General features: G+C 44.7%; 2 protein-coding genes across 2 annotated transcripts in view; both read right to left on the bottom strand.

Moving 5' to 3' along the window:
- WDR89 (WD repeat domain 89) overlaps positions 1 to 21520 on the bottom strand; it is a 132708-nt gene extending 111188 nt beyond the window's left edge. Inside the window, exon 1 of the mRNA XM_068254264.1 lies at positions 21499 to 21520. Coding sequence (XP_068110365.1) covers positions 21499 to 21505 — 7 coding nt within the window. The 5' untranslated portion in view covers positions 21506 to 21520. The remainder of the gene's footprint in view (positions 1 to 21498) is intronic.
- The window catches only part of SGPP1 (sphingosine-1-phosphate phosphatase 1), a 56226-nt gene extending 34098 nt beyond the window's left edge, over positions 1 to 22128 (bottom strand). The window contains exon 1 of the mRNA XM_068254263.1: positions 21499 to 22128. Coding sequence (XP_068110364.1) covers positions 21499 to 22080 — 582 coding nt within the window. The 5' untranslated portion in view covers positions 22081 to 22128. The remainder of the gene's footprint in view (positions 1 to 21498) is intronic.
- Positions 22129 to 22614: the final 486 nt, after the last annotated feature.

Raw genomic sequence — 22614 nt, 5'->3', positions numbered from 1 at the left:
GGGTTTTTTGTTCCCTCTTGAAGAGAAGGGCATTTTACCCCCCAGGTACTCACCCACAAGTGACCAAGTTGCCACCTTCCATACAAAAGGATGCTTGTCACCTTCGCACTACCCAGGCTGCCATCTGTCCAGACACGCTCTGCCTCCAATACTTCCATCCATATTACACAGGCTGCATCACAGAAGGCCGAGCTTCTCCCCGTCTCATGGCCACACCTCCCATTGGACAGAACAGGAGGCGCACTTTAGTAACTATTACAGTCAAACCACTCTTCAACTGAAGTTAAGGAAAAGGGCTTCTTGGAAGGGTTATCGGGCCACTGAGGCTTTTTGCGGGGGATTTAAAGCAGAAGTTCGATTTAAAGCAGATTGTCACACATTTGCATGGCCATCTGCTTTAAATCTAACTGACACAGCTTTCATGAGCTTTAAAGAGGATTTGTAACAAAAAAAAACTCCCCTGGGGGGTACTCACCTTGATAGGGGGAAGCCTCTGGATCCTATCGAGGCTTCCCCCATCCTCCTGTATCCTATGGCGGTCTCGCTGCAGCCCCCTGAACCAGAGCTGTGGAGTCGGTACAAAAATCCACTGACTCCGAATCCTCTAATTTGCATATTACAATTTTGTTGATTGAAAGTATGTAATATGAAATGCATCTCTTAACTGCCAACGCTTAAGAATTTTAAAAGACAACTGAAGTGAGAGGGATATGGAGCTCTGCCATATTTATTCCCTTTTAAATAATACCAGTGACCTGGCTAGCCGGCTGATCTTCTGCCTCTAATACTTTTAGTCAGACTAAAACTAGTCCTTGGTAAGAGTACTTGTAGAAGGTACAGACAGAAAAAGAACATCTATCAGGCTCTAGGCAATGTAACTGCGGGTGCATTAAAGAGTGATGTGCAGATACTCTGCAGGGGAATGAGATGATTCTTTGTCTATTAAGCCCCATCTACACGATACGATTCTTTGTACGACTCAATTACGATTCTATTTACGATCCGATTAAATCCGACATGTCCAATCATGATTCGATTCGATTCAATTCGATTTGCCATTGTTTTGCAAAGGCAAATCGAATTGAATCGAATCGAATCATGATCGGACATGTTGGATTTAATCGGATCGTAAATAGAATCGTAATTGAATCGTACAAAGAATCGTATCGTGTAGATGGGGCCTTACACATTCTTCATGTACAATCTGAACCCGGTTTATGGGTGATAGACAACACCTCTGTGTTCAATGTGCACAACATTCTCAGTAGATTCCCTGCAGCTCTGTGGGGAGTGCATATGTAGAGTATAGTACTACTGTGTAACAAAGTAAACCTGAGACAGATGAAATTAAAGCTGAACCAAACCAAACTTTTTTAAATTCCAGATATTTAGCTGCACCACTCTGACACATACAAAGATAAAGAAACACTCCTTCAAGCCTATGAGCATTTCAGTGCATGTTTTTCACCTTTCTCTTTTCATAATTAGTTATACAGGTGGCAGCCATTAGCAATTCCACCAGTCTGCCGGATTCAGTCCCGGCAATATTAAAGGAAGGGGGGGGTTCCTCCAATAAATGTAAAATATTTTATATTTGTCATCATGCAGCTGAAAAAAGGCTGCTATTTATTATTTAGAAAATAGATTTTATTTCTGAAATCTGGTATTTTTAATTTGAGTCCACTTTAAAGTTTTATACATACACAGGGTTTCTGCCAGACCCTTTCAGGCTAATCAGTCCCGCACTGTCGTCCGCCGCCGCCTGCATCTTCTGCTATGGGTCCAGGTACTTCAGCCAGTCGGGCGTATTGCGCATGCACACACTCCGCCGCGTACTACACCTGCGCAGCACTATTGCGTAGGTGCAGAATGCTCCTGGGTTGTGGGAGCAGCACGTGGCCGGACTGCTCTGACTGGCTGAATTACCAGGACTCATAGCAGAAGATCCAGGTGGCGGAGGAGGACAGCGAGGGACTGATTAGCCTGAAAGGGGCTGGAGGAAGCCCCAGGTATGTATAAAACTTTTCTTTTCATCCTTCTCAGGTACCATTTAATTCGTAGTCAAACCACATTTTAACAACATATCAAATTATTTGATTTCATGAGCAAAGGGAGAGATATAATTCCTGTGTACACATCATATGTACAATCACAATCAGATATGTATATCTGACTTTAAAAATACGGGGACTACTTTATTGAAGCAGCACAAGTAACTAATTTTTGATTGGTTTATTTCAGTTTTGTGGACCAAGCACAATTACTGTGTATATAAATTATTTATGACTATTTGAGAAATGGAACATTATCATATTTTCTTAATTAATTACAGTTTGAATTCATTAGGAGTCGGTGAATTTTTTCCCCGACTCCGAGTACCCAAAAATTGCTCCGACTCCACAGCCCTGCACTGAACAGCGGGGATGTAAATATTTACCTTCCCGTCTCCAACGCAGGCACAGTATTGGCTCTCCGCACGGAAATAGCCGATTGCAGTTGGGTCTGCTCTACTGCACAGGTGCTTGTCTCCTGCACCTGCGCAGCAGAGCAGACCCGACTGAGATCGGCCATTTCCGTCTCTTTCTGAGCGGAGAGGCTCTACTGCACAGGTGCTTGTCTCCTGCACCTGCGCAGCAGAGCAGACCCGACTGAGATCGGCCATTTCCGTCTCTTTCTGAGCGGAGAGGCTCTACTGCACAGGTGCTTGTCTCCTGCACCTGCGCAGCAGAGCAGACCCGACTGAGATCGGCCATTTCCGTCTCTTTCTGAGCGGAGAGGCGCTACTGCGCCCCGCTGGAACTGGGAAAGGTAAATATTGCACAGCCTGACAAATTGTCTGCTGTACATTCTGTGGGCTGCAGCGAGACCGCCGTGGGACACAGGAGGACGGGGGAAGCCTCGATTGGATCCAGAGTCTTCCCCCTACCGAGGTGAGTACCCCCCAGGGAAACTTTTTTTTAATTACAGAGTCACTTTAGGTGGCCACAAACCATCAATTAAAGGATCCAATTTTTCACCAATTCGATAATGTCGATCAGTTGTCTCGAAAAATCCCGAGAGCTTTTCGGTTTTCGATCGAGAAATCCGATCGGATTTCCTGTTTTCTCTGATTTTTGGAGATTGGACATGTTGGAAATTTAAGACCAACTTTATCAAAAATTGAATGGTGTGTGATGGATTGTCAATCACTTGATGTAGAGTTCCAATCCATTTTTTTTCTGAGATTTCAATTTTATTTACGATTGTGAAAAATTGAAAAAAATTGGTACACAGGTCAGATTTTTGAATTGTTACATTCAGTCAGAAAAATGGATTGCTATTCTTGAATTGAAAAGATATTTAAAAACATTTTATGACGTGTGGCCACCTTTAGACTCCACTCCTATCTGCACCACAGAATGCAAGCAATTAAAGCAAACCGGTCACAAATCTGGCAACGAAAAGAGCCAACCTCAGTACAGCCAATGCCTGGAGCTGGGATTTAACTGGGCCATAAGTGAGGCATTGTACCTTCTACTCACCAGCGCAATGTTTAATTTTTTTTTATTTTTTTTTTAACAAAGCTGTATTGCCCTAAGCATGAGAACACAGAAGCACGCGGAACACAGAACAGAAGCACACGGACCGCATATTTAGTGTGACATATTACCTCAGCAAAGGTCAAAGCAGGCTGACCCTCAAGGACACTAAAAGCCTCCCACACACTGATGCTGTCATCTCTGCCTTTAGGACGAGAGACAGCCGAAGGTACATTTTCCAAACCACATTGCTCAATCAGCAAACAGCAGCCTCCCGACGCAATCACATGAGAATGAACAAGTGTAAGCCTAGCTAAAGTTGTATTCTTTACAGGGGGATGGATAACAACCTCTGTCAAATTGTTATTCCTGTCTGGGTTTCAGTTGGGGACACACAATATTTTATTTACTTTATTAGCAAAGTCACAGAGGAAGACTGAGGTGAAATCTCCCGACAGAGTAAATATAAAAACTTATTTTGGTATTGTAAAAAAGGAGGTTTTTACTGTCTTTCTCCACCGGAAAAAACACACAAAAAAAAATTCCTGGTTCACACAAGCGAATTTCCAAGCGCTTCTGTTCCTTCTGACTGTATTCTGTGTCCTATCCTACTTGTACCCTGTATGTGCCAAGCCCAATTCCAGACATGACCGAGTAGTGCTTGGCGAAAATAAAGATTCTGTCCCGATTCTGAAACCCCTGCGCTCTTTTTTCCCAGGCGCCTTTTTTACATATCGGCCTCTAAGTGGACACAGACAGTGGCAGTCATCTGGACAAACACTAGATTCTCATTCGAAATGACAAAAATCTACGCTATGACTATAGCTTTATCCACACAAGTTTAGGGATCTATTTTCTGCAGCAGAAAGGTCAGCAGGACTCCTTACTATACAGAGAGCTCTCAGGCTATGCCAAGATTGTGTTCTAGGAATGTGCGCAATTCACATTTTGCTTATTTAAACAAATCCCCGTTCAGAACAATGCAAGCTGTCATTCGTGTTGCACGTGTATAATTGACCATAATTACGGCCAACAGAAGGAAAAGATGGGACCTTTCAGCCCTGCAGGTAAGACTATGCTAAGAATCCTTATAATGAGCACAGATTTAAACTGCAGGCAAAATCTTTGTACAGCACCAGAATTTTAGAATATCTGAATAAAGCTAACTAGCCAGCTTAGTAGGGCCTGGTTCACACTGCAAGAGTTTTTTTGTTTGTTTTTTTAGCGCTAGTGAATTCAAAAGCTGTTGCTAATGCAATGTTATGGGTGATTTTTATAAAATCACATCGCTCAAGTGGGATCACACGCAGAGCTGCACATTAGCAAGAGCTTTTTAAAATCACAAGCACCAACCAGGGCTGTGGAGTCGGAGTTGGAGTCCGAGTCGAGGAGTCTGAGTCGGGGCAATTTTGGGCACCCGGAGTCGTTGATTTCATAAACTGAGGAGTCGGAGTCGGCTGATTTTTGTACAAAATCCACATCCCTGTCAAGTATTAGACTAAGGAGTCGGAGTCGAGGAGTCGGAGCCATTTTGGGTACCCGGAGTTGGAGTCGTGATTTCATAAACTGAGGAGTCGGAAGATTTTTGTACCGACTCCACAGCCCTGGTGTGAACTGGCCCTAAGGGTCTATTCACACTTAAATTGAAAAACGGTAGCACAAAGCGAGCGATTTTACCGTGATTAGCGCAGTAAAATTCATTGTACACTCCCACGATTCCTAATGATCGCAAACAGTGCTCATTCAAGCACTGTACCGCAATCTCTTATGAATAGTGGCAGAATGCTGCAGGTAACGCGTATTGTGATTGTCGTTAATAGCAAAAACGCCCGTGATCTACCACAATCGTGGCAGTGAGATCACTGCCATTAGGTTACTATTGCACTAGCGCTTTAAAAAGCACTAGCTCTTCGGCGATTAGCTGGAATAACCCCCTAATCTCCCTAGTGAGAGCGGGCCCTAAGGCAAGGACCACACTTGTACTAGTGATTTTGCGGGCTGTTTCCATTTTGGGGAACTCTGTGATGGAGTTTTACAATGCTCAAATTATCACATTTGTTCACAAAATACATTGCAACCAAAACGCGCGCAAAAAAGGCTGATTTTTAAACGCAATTAAAAATGTAGATAGAGCGCAAACTAATGCAAAAATATTTCTGATTTCCAAGCGGGCCATTGATTTCAATGACTAGCTGTGACTCCATGAGGGTGGGGGAGGGTCCGCTGTCAGTATGCAGCACTTACAAGCGCCCGGTGCAGGACAGCAGGTGAATTCACCACCTTCAGCTGCCCGTATAAAAGAACTGTGTCACATCGGAGCACCGTCATGCTCGAACGTGGCACTGATGCGTGTGGGGATAGAACCACTGCCACTTAGCTACATTAAGTTGCAGCCTGAAGGCGTTCGGTGGCCAGCAGACGAGGACTGTACTGTCCAACAAGCGTGAAAATCAGTCTGTGTGGAAGAGGTCTAAAGCAAATACCTGATCAGCATGTATGTACAGGGATCATTCCTAAAACAATTCACTATCATTTTGGTCACACTAAATATAACCATCGTATGTATTGAAGCTGACTACGCACGAGCCAACATTCTGGGTAGAAGTTTTCTGTGACTGACAAATGGAAGTTAATCGTCAAATGTGATTTTTTGAAGGTGCCCACTAACAATACAACAATCTTTTTGTCCGATCTCGCCATTTCTATGTAATATGAGGGATGACCTAAAGTATACATGCAAAGTATATTCATTCAGTCTACCCGTCTACTACATACAGTAGATTTGGTAACCACTTTGTCCTCCTTGACGTATAAAAACGTCAAGGAGGACAGGCGCGCTCCCGCGGCCGATCGCGCGCGTGCACGCGCACTCCCGGCCGCGGAGTCGGTAGCCACGGAATCAATGTATCGGGCTAGGGAGCCCGATCATTGATTCCTCTCCCCCGCTGAAAAAGCGACAGCTTCTCTCGGAAGCTTCGCTCTTTCTGAAGCTGTGTCCCTCTAAGCGTACATTGTACGCTTAGAGTGACGTCATGTAAAAAAAAAAATCGAGATTGCCATCTTGTGGCCAAAAAGTAAAACTACAAGTAAATACCCAAAAACATTACACTACACCAATATTTCCCCAAACAAAACACTTTTATATCCCACCCTCCCAAAAATGCCCACATAAAATGTTTAATAAAAAAAAAAAAAAACATTACTATAAAAAAAAAAAAAAAAAATATTTACCTAAGGGTCTAAACTTTTTAAATATCTATGTAAAGATGAAATATTTCTCTCTTTTTTTTATAAGCTTGTAAATAGTGATGTATGCAAAACGGAAAAAATGCTCTTTTATTTCCAAATAAAATATTGTCGCGATACATTGTGATAGGGACATAATTTAAATGGTGAAATAACCGTGACAAATGGGCAATAACAATACGTGGGTTTTAATTATGGAGGCATGTATTATTTTAAAACTATAATGGCCGAAAACTGACAATGAATTTTTTCATTTTTTTTCTTATTCTTCCTGTTAAAATGCATTTACAGTAAAGTGGCTCTTAGCAAAATGTACCCCCCAAAGAAAACCTAATTGGTGGCGGAAAAAACAAGATATAGATCAGTTCATTGTGATAAGTAGTGATAAAGTTATAGGCTAATGAATGGGAGGTGAACATTGCTCGGATGCATAAGCTGAAAACGACTGAGATGTTAAGTGGGTAAGACTTAAAAAAAAAAAAAAAAAAAAAAAAAGATTGTGCATGTAGACCCAGAACGAGTCATGGACTGTAGGTTCGATCTTAACTTGAATCTATTTTTAAAGAGGAGCTGTTAGGTATAAGGTCTCAGAGAAAAACACATATCAGTAGCTAAATATTGGCTGTACTTACATTACATATGCATTTCACTGTCCACATTTGGATTTCACAGAATCTTTATATAATATTTGCAGAGAATGATGCTCCTGACAGCTCATGGCAGGTTCCATGTTTGTCTGTCTCCTATGAAGCCAAATGTGTCCTCATGTCCTGCCTGCTTCCTGATGATTCCACTCACAGAAAAGCTTGTACTGAATAACAGTATTGTGCAGTGAATATTAATTAGCCATGTGGCTAGGAACAATAGCGGACTCCTGCAGTGTACTCTGCCGGGAGTTATTTCAATGTTGTGAGCTGCTGCTTTTGTAACAGGAGCCCTGTAACTTATCAATAGCAGCCGAGGGGAGGGCCCCAGAATGCTTTGCAGTATGGTATGCGGCTTGCGGCTTCTTAAGAGCTTGGGTCTAACAGCTTTGCTGATAAGCACACATCAAATGAAAGAGAGATTTTTATCTTCAGTGTTGCCTTTTTGGCTTCCTTCTAAACTGTTTAACACAGGAGAATAGAGGTTTAAATTAGCTTTTGCAGCCTCTTTACTCTTTTACACTGTCCCATCTCTGACCCCTGTACCTCCAGTGGCCCCCATTGTCAACTCTGCTCCCACTGTGCCACCTAGTCTCCCTTTATCTAGTGCTAGATTGCAGGTTTGCTTGAAACTGTGTTTGCAAAACTCAGAAATGTAACCACTTCCTGTCCCTATGTCGTGAATATACGTCTCTGCACTCTCTTCCCTACAAAATCTTAGATAACACTGTTTATCTCTGAGCTGATAAAAACTCTATAGAGTTGAAAAGGAATGACAGTAAACCCCTCTCCTCCCCCCAGGGAATTCAATAGCAGAGTTCATTAGTTAACAAGTGTAAAATACACATTCCAGGAGCAGACAGTAGCAGATTGTATATATTACCTTAATTGTTCTAATACGTTACCTTAATTGTTCTAATAAATCATTACTATATTATCAAAACAAATGAACTGTTTAAATAAAAAGGAGGGGTAGACAAAATGTGTGTGTTTAATGTACAATAGAACTGTTTACATTAAAGCTACAATGTATGAAAGTGGATAAATTGTGCATTTTTTTCACTTTTTTCTTATTTACCTTTTAAAATGCATAGAAAATAAGGCAATTACTAAAAACAAATATCAGCCACAAAAAGCCTAATCTTTCCTGAAAAAAAACTATATAGATCGTTTAGTTGTGATAATTATTGATAAAGTTATTGCCAAAGTAACTGTGAAAATGACCAGGATAGGGAAGTGGTTAATAATCCTATAATCCTAACATTTGTATAGCGCTTTTCTTCTGTTGGACTAAATGTGCTGCAGCCACTAAGGACACACAAGAGGCCACCCTGCAGTGTAAGGAAGTCTTGACCGAGGACTGCTTACTGAATAGGTACTGAGCCTACCATGTCTTTTTGACATTTCCCATTATTGTGCCGTTCATAATTAAAGGGTCGTTCATAAGTGGGATGTTTGTAAGTCAGAGACTACCTGTATAGTTAGTGGCCTCCTTTACGTGTAGAAAAATAAATTCCCTGCGGAGAACTGTTTAAAGAAATGTCACAACCAGCTTACGCAGAGACAACTCCCTCCACCGCTTGTGCATGAGCTCACTCAATAGGAGCTACCGTAGCAGGTAAACTACAAGTCTAGCATGTACAATAACTAAATTATGTGCAGCTAATGTGATAAAAATGCATACCTAGAAGTCAGAAATGAGAGGCGTACATTCTGAAAGCTTGTCATAACTGCCTGGAACCAGCCTGGGGATTCAGGTACTTCCCTAAAAAGCTTCTGGTACACATTCTGCAGGTATGATTAACACCACTATGCATTTTACAAGACATCTAAGCATCTCATCACTTGCCCGATGTATCCAGTTTTTATTCACTGAATGTCTATAGAATGTTCCTTGTTACAAAAGCTTCAGATAAAACAAAACAGGAAAGTTCATCAGGTTTAGTTAGAAGAAGCTACACATTAACTATACAGGACACTCCAGCTGGCAAGCCCTACTTTACTATAAAGGACAACTGAGGTGAGAGGTATATGGAGGCTGTCCTATTTATTTCATTTTAAAGAGACTCTAAAGTGAGTCAATTTCCATTTTTAAATAGTATTTATGTAAAGCAGTATGGGTCATACTAAACCGCCGCTATCCTGCGGCAAAACGAGGAGTTTATACCCCCAAATGCCCTCTGCAAAAACCACGACTTTCTTGGCCGTGGATTTTGCTGCTTATGGAGGCAGAACTATGAGCTGCAGCTCTGCTTCCATGCACGTCAATTGCCGCGCGGATCTCCGCCTCTCCCCCGCCCCTCTCTGTGAAGGCAGATTGAGAGGGGCGGGGAGAAGCGGCGATTGACGCGGTAAGAGGCAGAGCTACAGCCATTAGCTCTGCCTCTATGAGGAAGCGCTCCCCAGACCTAGAAGAGGGGATTTGGGGGGTATAAACTCCTCAGTTTTGCCCACGGGATAGCGGCGGTTTAGCATTCCCTATACTGCTTTACATAAATACTATTTAAAAACGGGAATTGAGACTCACTTCAGAGTATCTTTAAGCAATATCAGTTGCCTGGCTGTTCTGCGGTTCCTCAGCCTCTAATACTTTTAGCCATAGACCCTGAACAAGCATGCAGCAGATCAGGTGTTTCTGACATTATTGTCAGATCTGACAAGATTAGCTGCATGCTTGTTTCTGGTGTTATTCAAATACTACAGCAGCCAAATAGATCAGCAGGGCTACCAGACATATGCTATTTAAAAGGAAATGATTATGGCAGCCTCCATATTCTTCTCACTTCAGGGGCACAAATCAATCAAAAGCAGAACCTGATCAAAATCAATTAGGACAAGCGGGTACATTAGTGGCTGGATGGTGTAATGGTTAAGGGATCTGCCTCTGACGCAGGAGACCAGGGTTCAAATCTCGGCTCTGCCTGTTCAGTAAGCCAGCACCTATTCAGTAGGAGACCTTAGACAAGTCTCCTTAACACTGCTACTGCCTATAGAGCATGCCCTAGTGGCTGCAGCTCTGGCGCTTTGAGTCCGCCAGGAGAAAAGTGTGATATAAATGTTATTTGTTTCGTCTTGTACATTGCTACTACGATCTGATTTTTAAGGAGTGCATGATCACTTGCTCGTGTGAACGGTTCTGAATCCATGTATAGCCAGCTAAGGGACCCATTAGGACCTCTGAACTGTGCACCTGCAGAACAAGCACCATTTGGTTGCTATGTAATGCAAGCGAATAGCAATGTTTGTACACACTCAAGTGTAAGTGGTTGACAAGTGCTGCAGTTTACTGCTTGGTAGAAAACATCTAGTTAGCAGCTGTCACCCAGGCACAGGACTAGTACCACCTGCAGTAAGCCAGTGAAGGCAAAGGAGCAGGCGGCAGTCTGAATGTACTGCTGTCAACACTTCCTGTGTATAGAGACTTACACAAGTTCCTGTACAAGGGCGAATTGCCAATTAGGATTGATTGCAGTTTCCTGCTTTAACAAAATGAGGCATTCGAGACTTGTACAAGCAAATGAAATGATAAGAAATCACTTATATGTGACGTCTCTATTCCTCACGGCTGAGAGGACCATACACTGAAGGCCAAAAAATGTGCATTCTCCCAATTCTGCATTCCCAACAGTGTATAGCAAGTACCCCATAGCATTTGGTGTGCTATCACAGTTGCTGTATTTTGACTAAATTACTAATTTAAAAACTAAATGTATAGTGTACCGGTGTACCTTTCCAACGTTGGCTCCCTTTTCAATCGCCGTCAGTCAGTCACATACTGTGCACGTAGGTCCCAGCCGCGCATGCACCCCCATCGCATTCTCAGCAGCTACCGTCACCGTGATGGGGGCTCGCACACATGTGGCCAGTGCGTGCATGCACAGTAAGGCCCAGTGCACACCAAAAACCTCTAGTAGATCTACAAAACGCGAGAGGTTTTTGAAGCAGATTTTCAGAGCGATTCTAGGCATGTTTAGAGAGGTTTTCTAAACATGACTAGCGTTTTTTGCAGCGTTCTTGTGTAGCAGTTTTCATATTTTGTTACAGTTAAGCTGTTACTGAACAGCTTCTGTAACAAAAACACTTGGAAAAAGCACTTTCCTATATTTTAACAATGAGGTAGAAAGCCTCAGAAATCTAAAAAAATGCTGCAGCCCCCGAGTTTGCGTTTGTGGAATAAAACGAACCACTCTGGTGTGCGCCAGCCCTAAGTGGCCACAGGTTTCAATAGGAAGATACACCTAGACAGCCAACAGAGGATCGAGGTGGCCCAGGAGGATGGCAAGGGAGCCAACACCCTGAAGGAGGCTGGAGGAAACCCCATGTAAGTACGATCTCTGCTATTTACGACGGAGTCCTGGTGGAAGTTTGTACTGCGTCTGCGCAGGAGGCCCATATTGGTAGATATTGCAGCGCCCGGAAGCCAGGTTTTTTAGGGGGCTGCAATCACTGGATCCAGAGGCTGAAAAGAATGAGGGAAGCCTCATAAGGATCCAGATACTTCCACCCCCTGAGGTAAGTACCACATAGGGGCACATTTTTACCTTACAGGTTCACTTTAAAGATTTTCTATAAAAGTGGACCCCATCTAAAAACAAATCATGCCTTGCAACATTACACTTTCATTTTTTTAAGAATGAAGTTTAATGAATTGTAGATTAATGCCTCAACACCTCCCTCCACCTATCTTGTTTTTGAAGTGAACACAAATGTCATTTTTATTTCCCATTAACAATACCAGTTGCCTGGCTGTCCTGTTAATCTTTCTGGCATCGGTAGTGTCCGAACCACACACCTGAAACAAGCATGCAGCAAATGCAGTCAAGACTTCAGGCAGAGAACCTGATCTACATGCTTATTCAAGGTCTATGGTTATAAATATTAGAAATGCAGGATCTGGGGGACAACCAGGGAACTTGCATTGTTTAAAATGAATTAAATACGGCAGCTTGGCTTGGCTTCCCATTAAAGGTGGCGGTAGGCTGAATTTGAATGGTGGAACAGTAACTAGGTAGTACTGTTGTATTTTCTGTTTATACTGCTGTGGGTACAGTATGGTCAAAGGTTTTCTTTAGCTTTGCTCCTCTTTAAAGAGCTATGTTTTACTGACTGGTAGTGCTGACCTATCTTTGGATTCTCCTTGTTCTGTGCATATTGCAAACATCGCCAACACGATAGCAGCTCTCGTAGCCAAAAACAAACAGAAGGCAACAGAACTCATTTAGGGCCTGTTTCCAATACATCCAGATTGGCAGAGAGCTGCATGGGGTAACTCTGCTCATCTTTGTAGTGGCTTGCCGTTCAGATCGCACTATCGAGCTCAATATTCACCAATAGTGATACAGAAAGATGGACTCAGCAACTTCCCTTGACAACGAATGTTCCCCGATTGACCTCCTGTCGGCGGGTATGCGAGTCGTTGCACAACGGAATCGATTGGTAAGTCACGTGATCACGTTACTTTACTCAGTCATCGGGATATTAAAGATCCAATCTGCCGTATGAACACGCGCCAGTACTCATGTGGTAGTGTCGCAGAAACTATTGCTTATAAAAATCGTTTGTTGGAAGAATAGTCAGAAAACTGTAGTTGGCACAGGCCTTTAGGTGCGAATCTGGACGATTCTGGCTAGCGATTTGGGCTGCAACTAAGCAGCAGAACGGGAGCCGCGGCCAAATCTGAAACAGCCACAGCTCCCAGTGGAAAGCGGCCCTTACGGGAAAGTATAAACTGTGGTGAGCAGATCTGCTCCATCAAGATGTAGATAATGTCATATTTAAAGTAGGCAAATAAGTAAAGGTTTCCTTAAAACCTCCTTAGTGTTCTGGACGAGCTGAGCTCGTCCAGTAACGCCACAGGGCACCGCTCAGGCCCTGGTGGGCCGATTTGAATATTATTATTATTATATTTTTTTTTTCTTTTGAAACACGCAGTTAGCACTTTGATAGCAGCACGTTTCTCCAATCGCCGCCGCTCGTCGTCGATCCGCCGCTACCTGACGCGTAACAGCCCCCCCCCCCCGACCCCGTGCGCAGCCTGGCCAATCATTCCGTTTGTCGCCATGGCAACGGGGGAAGCCCTGAAGGAAATCCCGTTCAGAACGGGATTTCCTGATGGGCATGATCACTGGAGGCGATCGAAAGGGTGGGTGGGAATCATGTAGCTAGCGCTAGGCTAAAATAAAAAAAATAAAAAAATTTGGTTAAAAAAAACACCTGCGGCCGTGGGACATCAGCCAAGGAGGTGTAAATCAACCTGTCAGACTACGTGATCTGTTTACAGTAAAGATGGTAAATGTGAATGAAAATGAAAGCTCTGCTACTCAGACAAGGTCAACTGACTGCATTAACTCCCAGAGATTCTTATCTCTTTCCAGCACATCACTAGTGAAAATGATCTGCGTTATCTACTAAAGAAAATATTGTCTATACACAAGCATCAACTGGCTTCCATCCACAGCTATTTAGTTTGGTTGGTGGTGGGGGGGGGGTTTGAAAAGTCAAACCAATTCACCACGCACTATACCATTTTTTCATAATAATTCATCAGTTTTCCACCATGGCCAATAGATCAAAAATGTAAAAACAATTCAATTGGAAATAATTAACTTAAATATGATACATGGTCTGAGCACAACAGAACAAAAGTCTAAAAGGTACTTTACAGTGTACCCAAACACTACAAGCATGTACATTACTCCATCAGTGTCAGGCTCGATCCTGTGGTCGCCACTGCTGGGTAATGAAGGTTGTACAGAAGTAAGCATTGTTCTGGTTTACCCATACTGTTGCTATGGGGAGACAGGAAGGGAACACAGCAAGGTGCAAGATGAAGCGTCTCCCAGCAAGCGGGTAAGAAAGGGTTAATGTGCATGGGGGGTTAAGCCACATACATAAATATCGTTGGCCAACTTCATCGGCAGGGGGTGTGGCTGGCACAGGAATGTTTTTTAGGTGGAGGGAGCAGACAGAGTATAAAATGTCCCAACTTTGGAGGCAGAGCCAAGAGGTGGGCCTACCAGAAGAGGGGGACTGACAAGAAAATATTTCAGCCAACCGAGCGCAGCCCACAGGCCGGACGGGCTGCCAGTTGGATAATCCTCTGCCAAGACACCACCATTCCACGTATCGTTTGTATGGCTTACCCCCATTAAACACCAAACATAAGGACTGTATTCTGCTTGCCCCACTTGCTGAAACCGCTCACTCATGCACCACCCAGTCATCCCTCCGGCCCTCTCCAAAGAACACAGTCCAAATTAGTGTAGGTACACCTCCTTCATCCCTGTTCTAAAGGTGCGTACACACATGCGACTATAGTCGTTTGTAAGGATCGTTCCCCGATCTTTACCAACGACGATCGTTACAAAAAACGAACCACCGACTATTAAGGCAAACGACGAACGAGCCAAATTGCTACAAAAGAAAGTTCTGTCTCGGCGGATTTTAACCAACGACGATCGTTTGCAAAAGTAGTACATCGTTGGAAACGGTCGTTCGTACTAGGCTTGACATGCGCATTTCTCCCTGAAACTTCTCATTTTTATGCGCAGGCGAAATAGTTGCTTTACGTGATGTAACGTTCGTTCTAACGATCAGATCGTTACACACCTTTTAAAACTAACTTTACTTAGGTTGTTCTTTCATCAATTAAAAGTTTGTTCGTCGTTCTCAACGAACGATCGTTGTCGCATGTGTGTACGTAGCATTAGTCTTCTGTGTTGGGTGCTAAAGCTGGGTTGGTTGGCTGCCACCCAAAGTATTGTGCCTGGCTATAACTTACGCACTGTAGTGTTGCCCTAACAATCAGGGAAAAATCATTAACGGCAACCCTGACTGGAAATTTACCCCTCATTTCATACTGCTGGAAATTCCATTGAAATCCATAGTAATAACATGAACCCTGATAGTCCTGGGGTCAGGGAGGAAAAAAATGTTTGATAAGAGGCATTTCCTCGCTCTACAAAAAGGTTTAGTTAATTTCTATTTCTGTCCCTGTTAGAGAGACTACTCCACTTCCTTTTTGATACTACATGACATGAGGAAAAATACTGAAAAATACATCAATAAGAGCCCCCATTGGTTATGACCCATTTCCACGCTTGCCTAAAACGCTACTCCATTTAAACTCAATTTAATTTCCTTCCCTTCATCTCTCTGCACCGATATCTGCAAAACCTTCATCCATTTTTAATGATGTGTCTGCTGACTTCAGTGCAACACAACAGGCAGACCTGCTTCCACCACAGAAAGCACACCATGAAAAACATTCCCCCAGCAAATGATGACTGCACTGACAGTTCCTTGCAGTTTTGATACAACAGGGGGAAAAAAAAAAAAAAAAAAAAAAAAGGACAGTGAATATAAATACTGGACAAGATAGGCAAAAAAAAAATCCAGAATAATTCCAAAGCTAATATCTGGATAGTACCAGGAAGTTAGCAGGTAGAGTTTGAATGCCTCTGTAGGAGACATTTGCTGCTGTGTGAGAATTTGCAATAAAACCAAGTTAACTGCAAGAGAAACCTTACCCAAGAATTGAACTTCATCCCAATTAGTAGCCGATACCGCCTTTCCCATGAGAAATCTATTCCTTTTCTCAAACGGATCATCAGAAACCTCTGTATGGCTGATACTGTGGTGAAACCCCTCCCACAGTGTGAGGTCAGCGCCTCAAAGCACTGAGGTCCTGACATCACACTGTGGGAGCCTTGTTGCATTATGGGAAATAACAGCTGTTTACAACTGCCAAAAATGCAAGGAGCATCTCCTTCCAGTGACATTACCTGCCAGCAGTAAAAATGTCACCATGTGATAAATGTCCGAATGTAAATCAGGAAGAGGAAAGATTTTTACAATGGGCAAACACTGACTAAATCATTTATACATAATTGTAAAAAAATTAAGCACTTTTTTTATTACATTATTTTTACTAGAGTTCCTATTTAAGCTACAGTAAGTACACATACTAGATTCAACTCAACTGCAAGGTTAGATAAAGACCTCCTGAAACAACAATCTAGTGTGAGTACAGGAGACACCCCTTCCCCTAAAGATCCAGCATGAGAGATCTTAAAGGGATACTGTAGGGGGGTTGGGGGAAAATGAGCTGAACTTACCCGGGGCTTCTAATGGTCCCCCGCAGACATCCTGTGCCCACGCAGCCACTCCCCAATGCTCCGGCCCCGCCTCCGGTTCACTTCTGGAATTTCTGACTTTAAAGTCAGAAAACCACTGCGCCTGCGTTGCTGTGTCCTCGCTCCCGCTGATGTCACCAGGAGTGTACTGCGCAGACACAGACCATACTGGACCTGCGCTGTGCGCTCTTGATGACATCAGCGGGATCGAGGACACGGCAACGCAGGCGCTGTGGTTTTCTGACTTTAAAGTCAGAAATTCCAGAAGTGAACCGGAGGCGGGGCTGGAGCATCGGTGAGTGGCTGCGTGGGCACAGGATGTCTGCGGGGGACCATTAGAAGCCCCGGGTAAGTTCAGCTCATTTTCCCCCGACCCCCCTACAGTATCCCTTTAAAGGCTCGTTTGCACTATCGCGAATACGCATGCGTCCAACGCATGCGGATTCGCACATGTAATGCAAGTGGATGGGCCTGTTTCCACTGTAGCGTTGTTGAGGTGCGTTTTTTTCAGCGGTAAAAAAACGCACAAAAGAGCCAACGAATTCGCCTGCGAGTGGAATGCATGCGAATCGCCGCTAATGTATTTAATAGGAAATTCGCATAGGTACCAATGTAACTTCAAACAGGCAGTGACATGGTTAAATTCGCATATATCCTCACCTATGCGAATTCGCGGCAAAAAACGCACAAAAATTTGCATCGGCATGCTATTTCATGCAATTTCAACAGCGGTGGAATCCAGGCGATTCTGCACCGCAATAGTGGAAACGAGCCCTTAAACCCAACAACCCCACAGTTTACTGTTCTTCCACTAAACCTGCCTACCAGTAGCCACTTTGTTTTGCATCCATGCTGTCCCTCCTCCACCCTCCATAGTAGCATACACAACACTAGTCTCCAGGCTACTGAACCGTCTGTACAGCCTTGGCCCCGAACTGTCACCAAGAGGATGAGTCTCAAAACCATGTTGTGCCATAGACTTCGAACGTATGTACAAGCTTTTATAGTCCAAGAGGTCCTGACTGGTACAACTTAGTTAGAGAACGTGGATGGACCTTCACATGGGGGTAACCCTGACTGGGTAGGTGTACATACAGAAATAACTTCTAGAGATAGAGACAATGGACTTGATTCACTAAGACAAATAGCACGCCTTATCAAAGTCAACACGCCTTATCAGAGTAGCATAGCAAGCGCTACGAACCTGCAGGGGCTCAGGGCAGGACGAGTGGAGCTCTCGTCATTGCCAGTTAGCAGGCATAAGTTTGCTATGCTACTCTGATAAGGCGTGTTATCTCTGATAAGGCGTGTTATCTCTGATAAGGCACGCCGTTTGGCTTAGTGAATCAAGCCCAATATGAGGAGGCTGTGTGAGTTTTAGGGATGATCAATAAGATGCAAATAAATCGGAGTTGTTGCAAATGTTTTGTTACCTTTTTACAAATGTATGGAGCTTAATGGCGGACAAGTCAAATGCCACTGCTGCAGCATTTTCAAGCTGCATAAAGTCAGCGTGCACATTTGCATCTCAGAATTATCTGAATCTCATTAAGCATCATTACTGAGTGTTTCCATGTATAGCAGCTATTAACAAAGGGGGGGGGGGGGGGGGGACCACAAGACCAGAATACTGTATTTCTTACGTTACACTACCACATCTATTGCCTTTCATGGATACCCTGCTTTCATTGGTATCCTGATTTGTAAGATATCTGCAACCCATGAAATAATTATGCATTTACGGAAGAACAGCACTTTCTGATAAATAGTGCACCCCCCCTCTCCCTCCGTTTAGTGCCTAAATCAAACACACTTCCAATTACTGTTGCCTGCAGAGATCAGCACCGCTCCCTCGGGTGACAGGTCTGTACAGCCACTTCAGTAGCCTAGAGACACGTCTGTTACTGAGAAGGAAGCAACAAATGGGACCGGACGGAGACACAGAGGGAGCCCACGGCCTACAGGGCGCTGGAGGAAACCCCAGGTAAGTATAAATCAGGGATGGTCGTAGTCAGCCAACTTCCCTACGCTGGAACTATGTGTAGTTTTATGCAATTACGCTTCGCCAAACTACGGCTTCCAAATCAAATATTCATTTCGTAGACTACGCGTTGCAATTACGCGTAGTGTGAAGTGTAGTGTATGCGGATGCTAGGCCTGAAAGATTAATCGAAATTAAATCGAAATCGCGATCACCAAGATCACAATTTCAGAATCGTCAAAGCGGCGAATATCGCGATCACGTCATTTCCACAAGAGGAAGTTTGAAGAAGCGCCTTCTAACTTTCCCAAAGTCCCAGTGCCCGCGGTGTTGGACATACCTTCCATCCTCTATCGCCCTCTGCCGCCTCTTGTGCTTGGCAAAACTTTGGGTTCCTGTATGTCACATGATATACAGGAAGTATGCTGTGCATTAGAGCCTGCATGAGGCAAAGTGGATAGATGGGCATCGCTGGACTCGTGCTTGAAGCTATGTCCAGAACTGATGCAACTTGGGGGACAGAGGAGGCACAGAGAGCGACAGCGTGGGCACAGAGAGAGACACAGAGGGGGTACAGAGAGAAACAGAGTGGGCACAGAGACACAAAGGAGGTAAGAGAGAGACCCAGAGGAGGCATGAAGAGGCAAAGGGGGCACAATGAGAGACAGGGACAGAGGGGAGACAGGCACAAAGGGGGGAACAAAGCTTGATTTGAAGGAAATCGTGAATCTAATCGAAATCGTAATTTTGGACAGAAATCGCTCAATTCAATTTTTTCCTAAAATCGTTCAGGCCTAGCGGATGCTTATGCCCGCATGCAGAAAATTTTACGCATTAATTCCTCTTTAAATCCTTGTACTGGGAACTCTTCTATGCGTACATTCCCCTTTCCAATGCGTAAATTTGTAAGCATACAATCGCACACGGAAAATTAGACGCGAGTAACGCATTCATAGTTCACTATGCAATACACTTGGTAACTACGCATAGTGGGCATAAGCTAGCAAATTCGTAAGCGTAGTTTTGAAACTTCAGCTATGAACTACGATGCGTAGATGCAAACTACAATGCATAAATTCGCACTGGCGTAGTTTCTGCTCATCCCTGGTATAAATGCTTGTGTTTATTAGATCTCTGTTACACTTTAATCTTAAATTCACTTGACCATTAGTTTTGCATTCCGCAATTACCAGAGTTAGAAGCTCAACCAGATCTTTGCCTGGCTAATCAACTTCAGAAAGTTAATGGTTCATTAATCAAGATGACAGGTAATAATTTGCTCTCAGTTTTGATTAGCCTGGTGCCAAGCGTCCTATGCCAGGGCTTCCCAACCCTGTCCTCAAGTACCTCCAGCAGTGCATGTTTTGTGGAAATCCACACAGTAAGGTAATCAGCTCTGGTGAGACACTAATTACTCCACCTGTGAATGTTTGTGGATTTCTGCAAAACATGTACTGTTGGTGATACTTGAGGACAGGGTTGGGAAGCCCTGTCCTATGAGATTCTGAAAATTCTGGTTCCCAAAGATCTACTGTCTCCCCGATACATCACTAAAAAGACCCAGAGTGCCAAATCATCTCAGCTGAGTGCATGGTTTTCCTCCTTAATCCCCTTGAATTGGAGGTAAGGGTACATAAATAGATGAAGGGAGGGACCCCTTAGAAAACAAGTATCATCGGGATATTCAGAAGTAATCTAGCCCACAATAGGCTTCATTCAGGACTTTTTCCCCCCAATTCAAACCAGCAGGGAACGATCGTGCCTGCGCACATTCCCTGGTAAACTGCAGCTCCAGGACTTGACGCCAATCGGGGTTAGGTGGTCCTGGGGCTGCTGCCGCATTCCTGCCAATTGGCATGACACGGACGTCAGGTAGTTAAAGGTAGCCATACATCAGGCGACTATCCAATTCGATTATAATCGAATTGGATGAAAATCAGGGCCGACTGACTTACCTGGGGCTTCTATCGGTCCCCTGCAGCTGTCATGTCCTGCGCTGTCCTCCTACAATCATCCGTCCCCACCACCGGACTATTGATTCATCTAACTACTAGACGACTAATGCTTGCTTCCCGCTCACGTCTCCGGGAGCTTACTGATCAGTATGAGGTTTTCTCGTATTGCACCTGCGCAGTAAGCTCCCAGTGGCGGGATTGAGCACACGTGCAGCCATGGCCACGCAGCCGCAATCTAGTTAGATGAATAAATAGACCAGGACCAGTGGCGGGGAACGGATGATCGTAGGGGGACGGGAGAGCTGCAGGGGACCGATAGAAGCCCCAGGTAAGTGTCAGTTTTTGTTTTTTCAATCCCTTCACAGAACCTCTTTAAAGGGCTTACGATATCCAAATAGTTAAAAAAGTTAAATACCTTTTTGGATTCTTGATCTACGGAGGACGCCATCCACGCCCTCCCATTCATTCCACCTTGCCCCCCGCTGTAATAGCCCCTCCGTTCGGGTCCCGACCACTCTGTACAGGTTAGATTATCATTCCCCCCTCAATATGGCCGCCAAATATTGCCACAGGTGCGCAGTCCGCATAGACGCAGTTGCTGCTGCGCAGCGCTAGGGCCTCCTACTGATGCATCGGGAGAAGACCCTAGAGCTGCGCAGCCGCAATTGCGTCTATGCAGACTGCGCAGCCGCGGCAATATATGGCAGCCATATTGAGGGGGGGGGGGGGAATAACCCAACCTGTTAGGAGGGGGTCAGGAGCCGACCTTGGGGGGGGGGGGGGGCTAAGGCTATTACAGCAGGGGACAAGGCGGAATGAATGGGAGGGTGTGGATAGCACCCTCCATAAATCAAGAATCTGAAAAGGTATTTAACTTTGTTTTCACTATTTCGACATTGTAAGTCCTTTAAGTCACCTGAAAGAAATTAAAAGGTAAGAATGAAGACACGCTCAGTATCCCTATAACATTGTTCTATCCCTGCAGCAGGAGGACACACAGTGGTTAATGATGGTGGTTACCTGCCATCGGGCCCGGGAGAGCAGCACCAGGGCCAGGGGGATGGCGGTGCCAGACATGGCATGTGTAGAGGGCATGCTGTACTCCGAGTTGTAGAAGAGCTCCAGCTTGATGACAGGAGGGGAGTGCGGCCGGGGCCAGCGGATGACATCCTTGGTGCACTGGCCCAGGTACATCACCATCACCCACAGCGCGATCACCCTCCGGCCCACGTACGGGTCCACATTCCAGATCCAGAACGGGAAGAAGGAGATGTAGAAGAGCTCGTTGCCCAGCTCGGTGCCGAAGCTGAACAGGTAATAGAGCAGGCGGGAGCGCACGAGGAATTCCTCCTGACTCTCCTCGCCGGTCAGCGAGTTCCTCCGCACCGCCTGCCTGTGCTCCCCACCCCGCCGCCGGGGGACCGCGCCGTTCTCCAGCCCGTTAGGGTGACGGTCCTCCTCAGCCTGCGGGGCCGCCGCCTTCTCCGCCGGGAGCCGCTGGATTCCGCACAGCTGCTGGAAGGCGGCCACTTTCTCCGGGTCCTGCAGGGAGCGGGAGAGCCGCTGCAGCTCCGTGAAGGCCGCCGCCATGGCGCCCCTCATCCTGCCCGGCTACACAGCGGAGCGCCGAGCTCAATCACTGCCCGCCCGGCTACCATCCACCGCCACACAGCGGCTGCTGAGGAGGGGGAGGAGCCGCCGGGGGACACGTGACCTGCGGGGCTGGCTGTTGGCTGCTGCCACAGGTTATGGGTTCTGTCCTGTCAAGTGACTGCTGGTGTGCCTGAGGGTTGTGCTGCTCACATGTGTCAGAGTCCTTCTGTATACAGTGCAGGGAGTCACATGTCACATTCTGAATCTGAAGTGAAATCTGAAAGAAAAAAACAGATACATAGTTCCCAACTGTCCCTCTTTGGGAACCCTTGTCCTCTTGTCCCTCTTTCTTCCTCATTTGTCCCTCTTTCAGGACTCATGTTCAGATCTGAGTAAATATATGTATTTTTCTACTGAAAAAATGCCTTTAATATAAAATGTTATTTATATTCTTAAAATGTATATATTTCTTATTATCAAATGTTAAAATGAAGGAAAATGGACCAGAATAGGAAGGACCAGTGTGGTTTAAATTATAAAACA

The sequence above is a fragment of the Hyperolius riggenbachi genome, chromosome 9 (assembly GCF_040937935.1).
Source record: "Hyperolius riggenbachi isolate aHypRig1 chromosome 9, aHypRig1.pri, whole genome shotgun sequence".
NCBI lineage: Eukaryota > Metazoa > Chordata > Amphibia > Anura > Hyperoliidae > Hyperolius > Hyperolius riggenbachi.
This window is presented reverse-complemented; position numbering and strand designations above follow the sequence as displayed.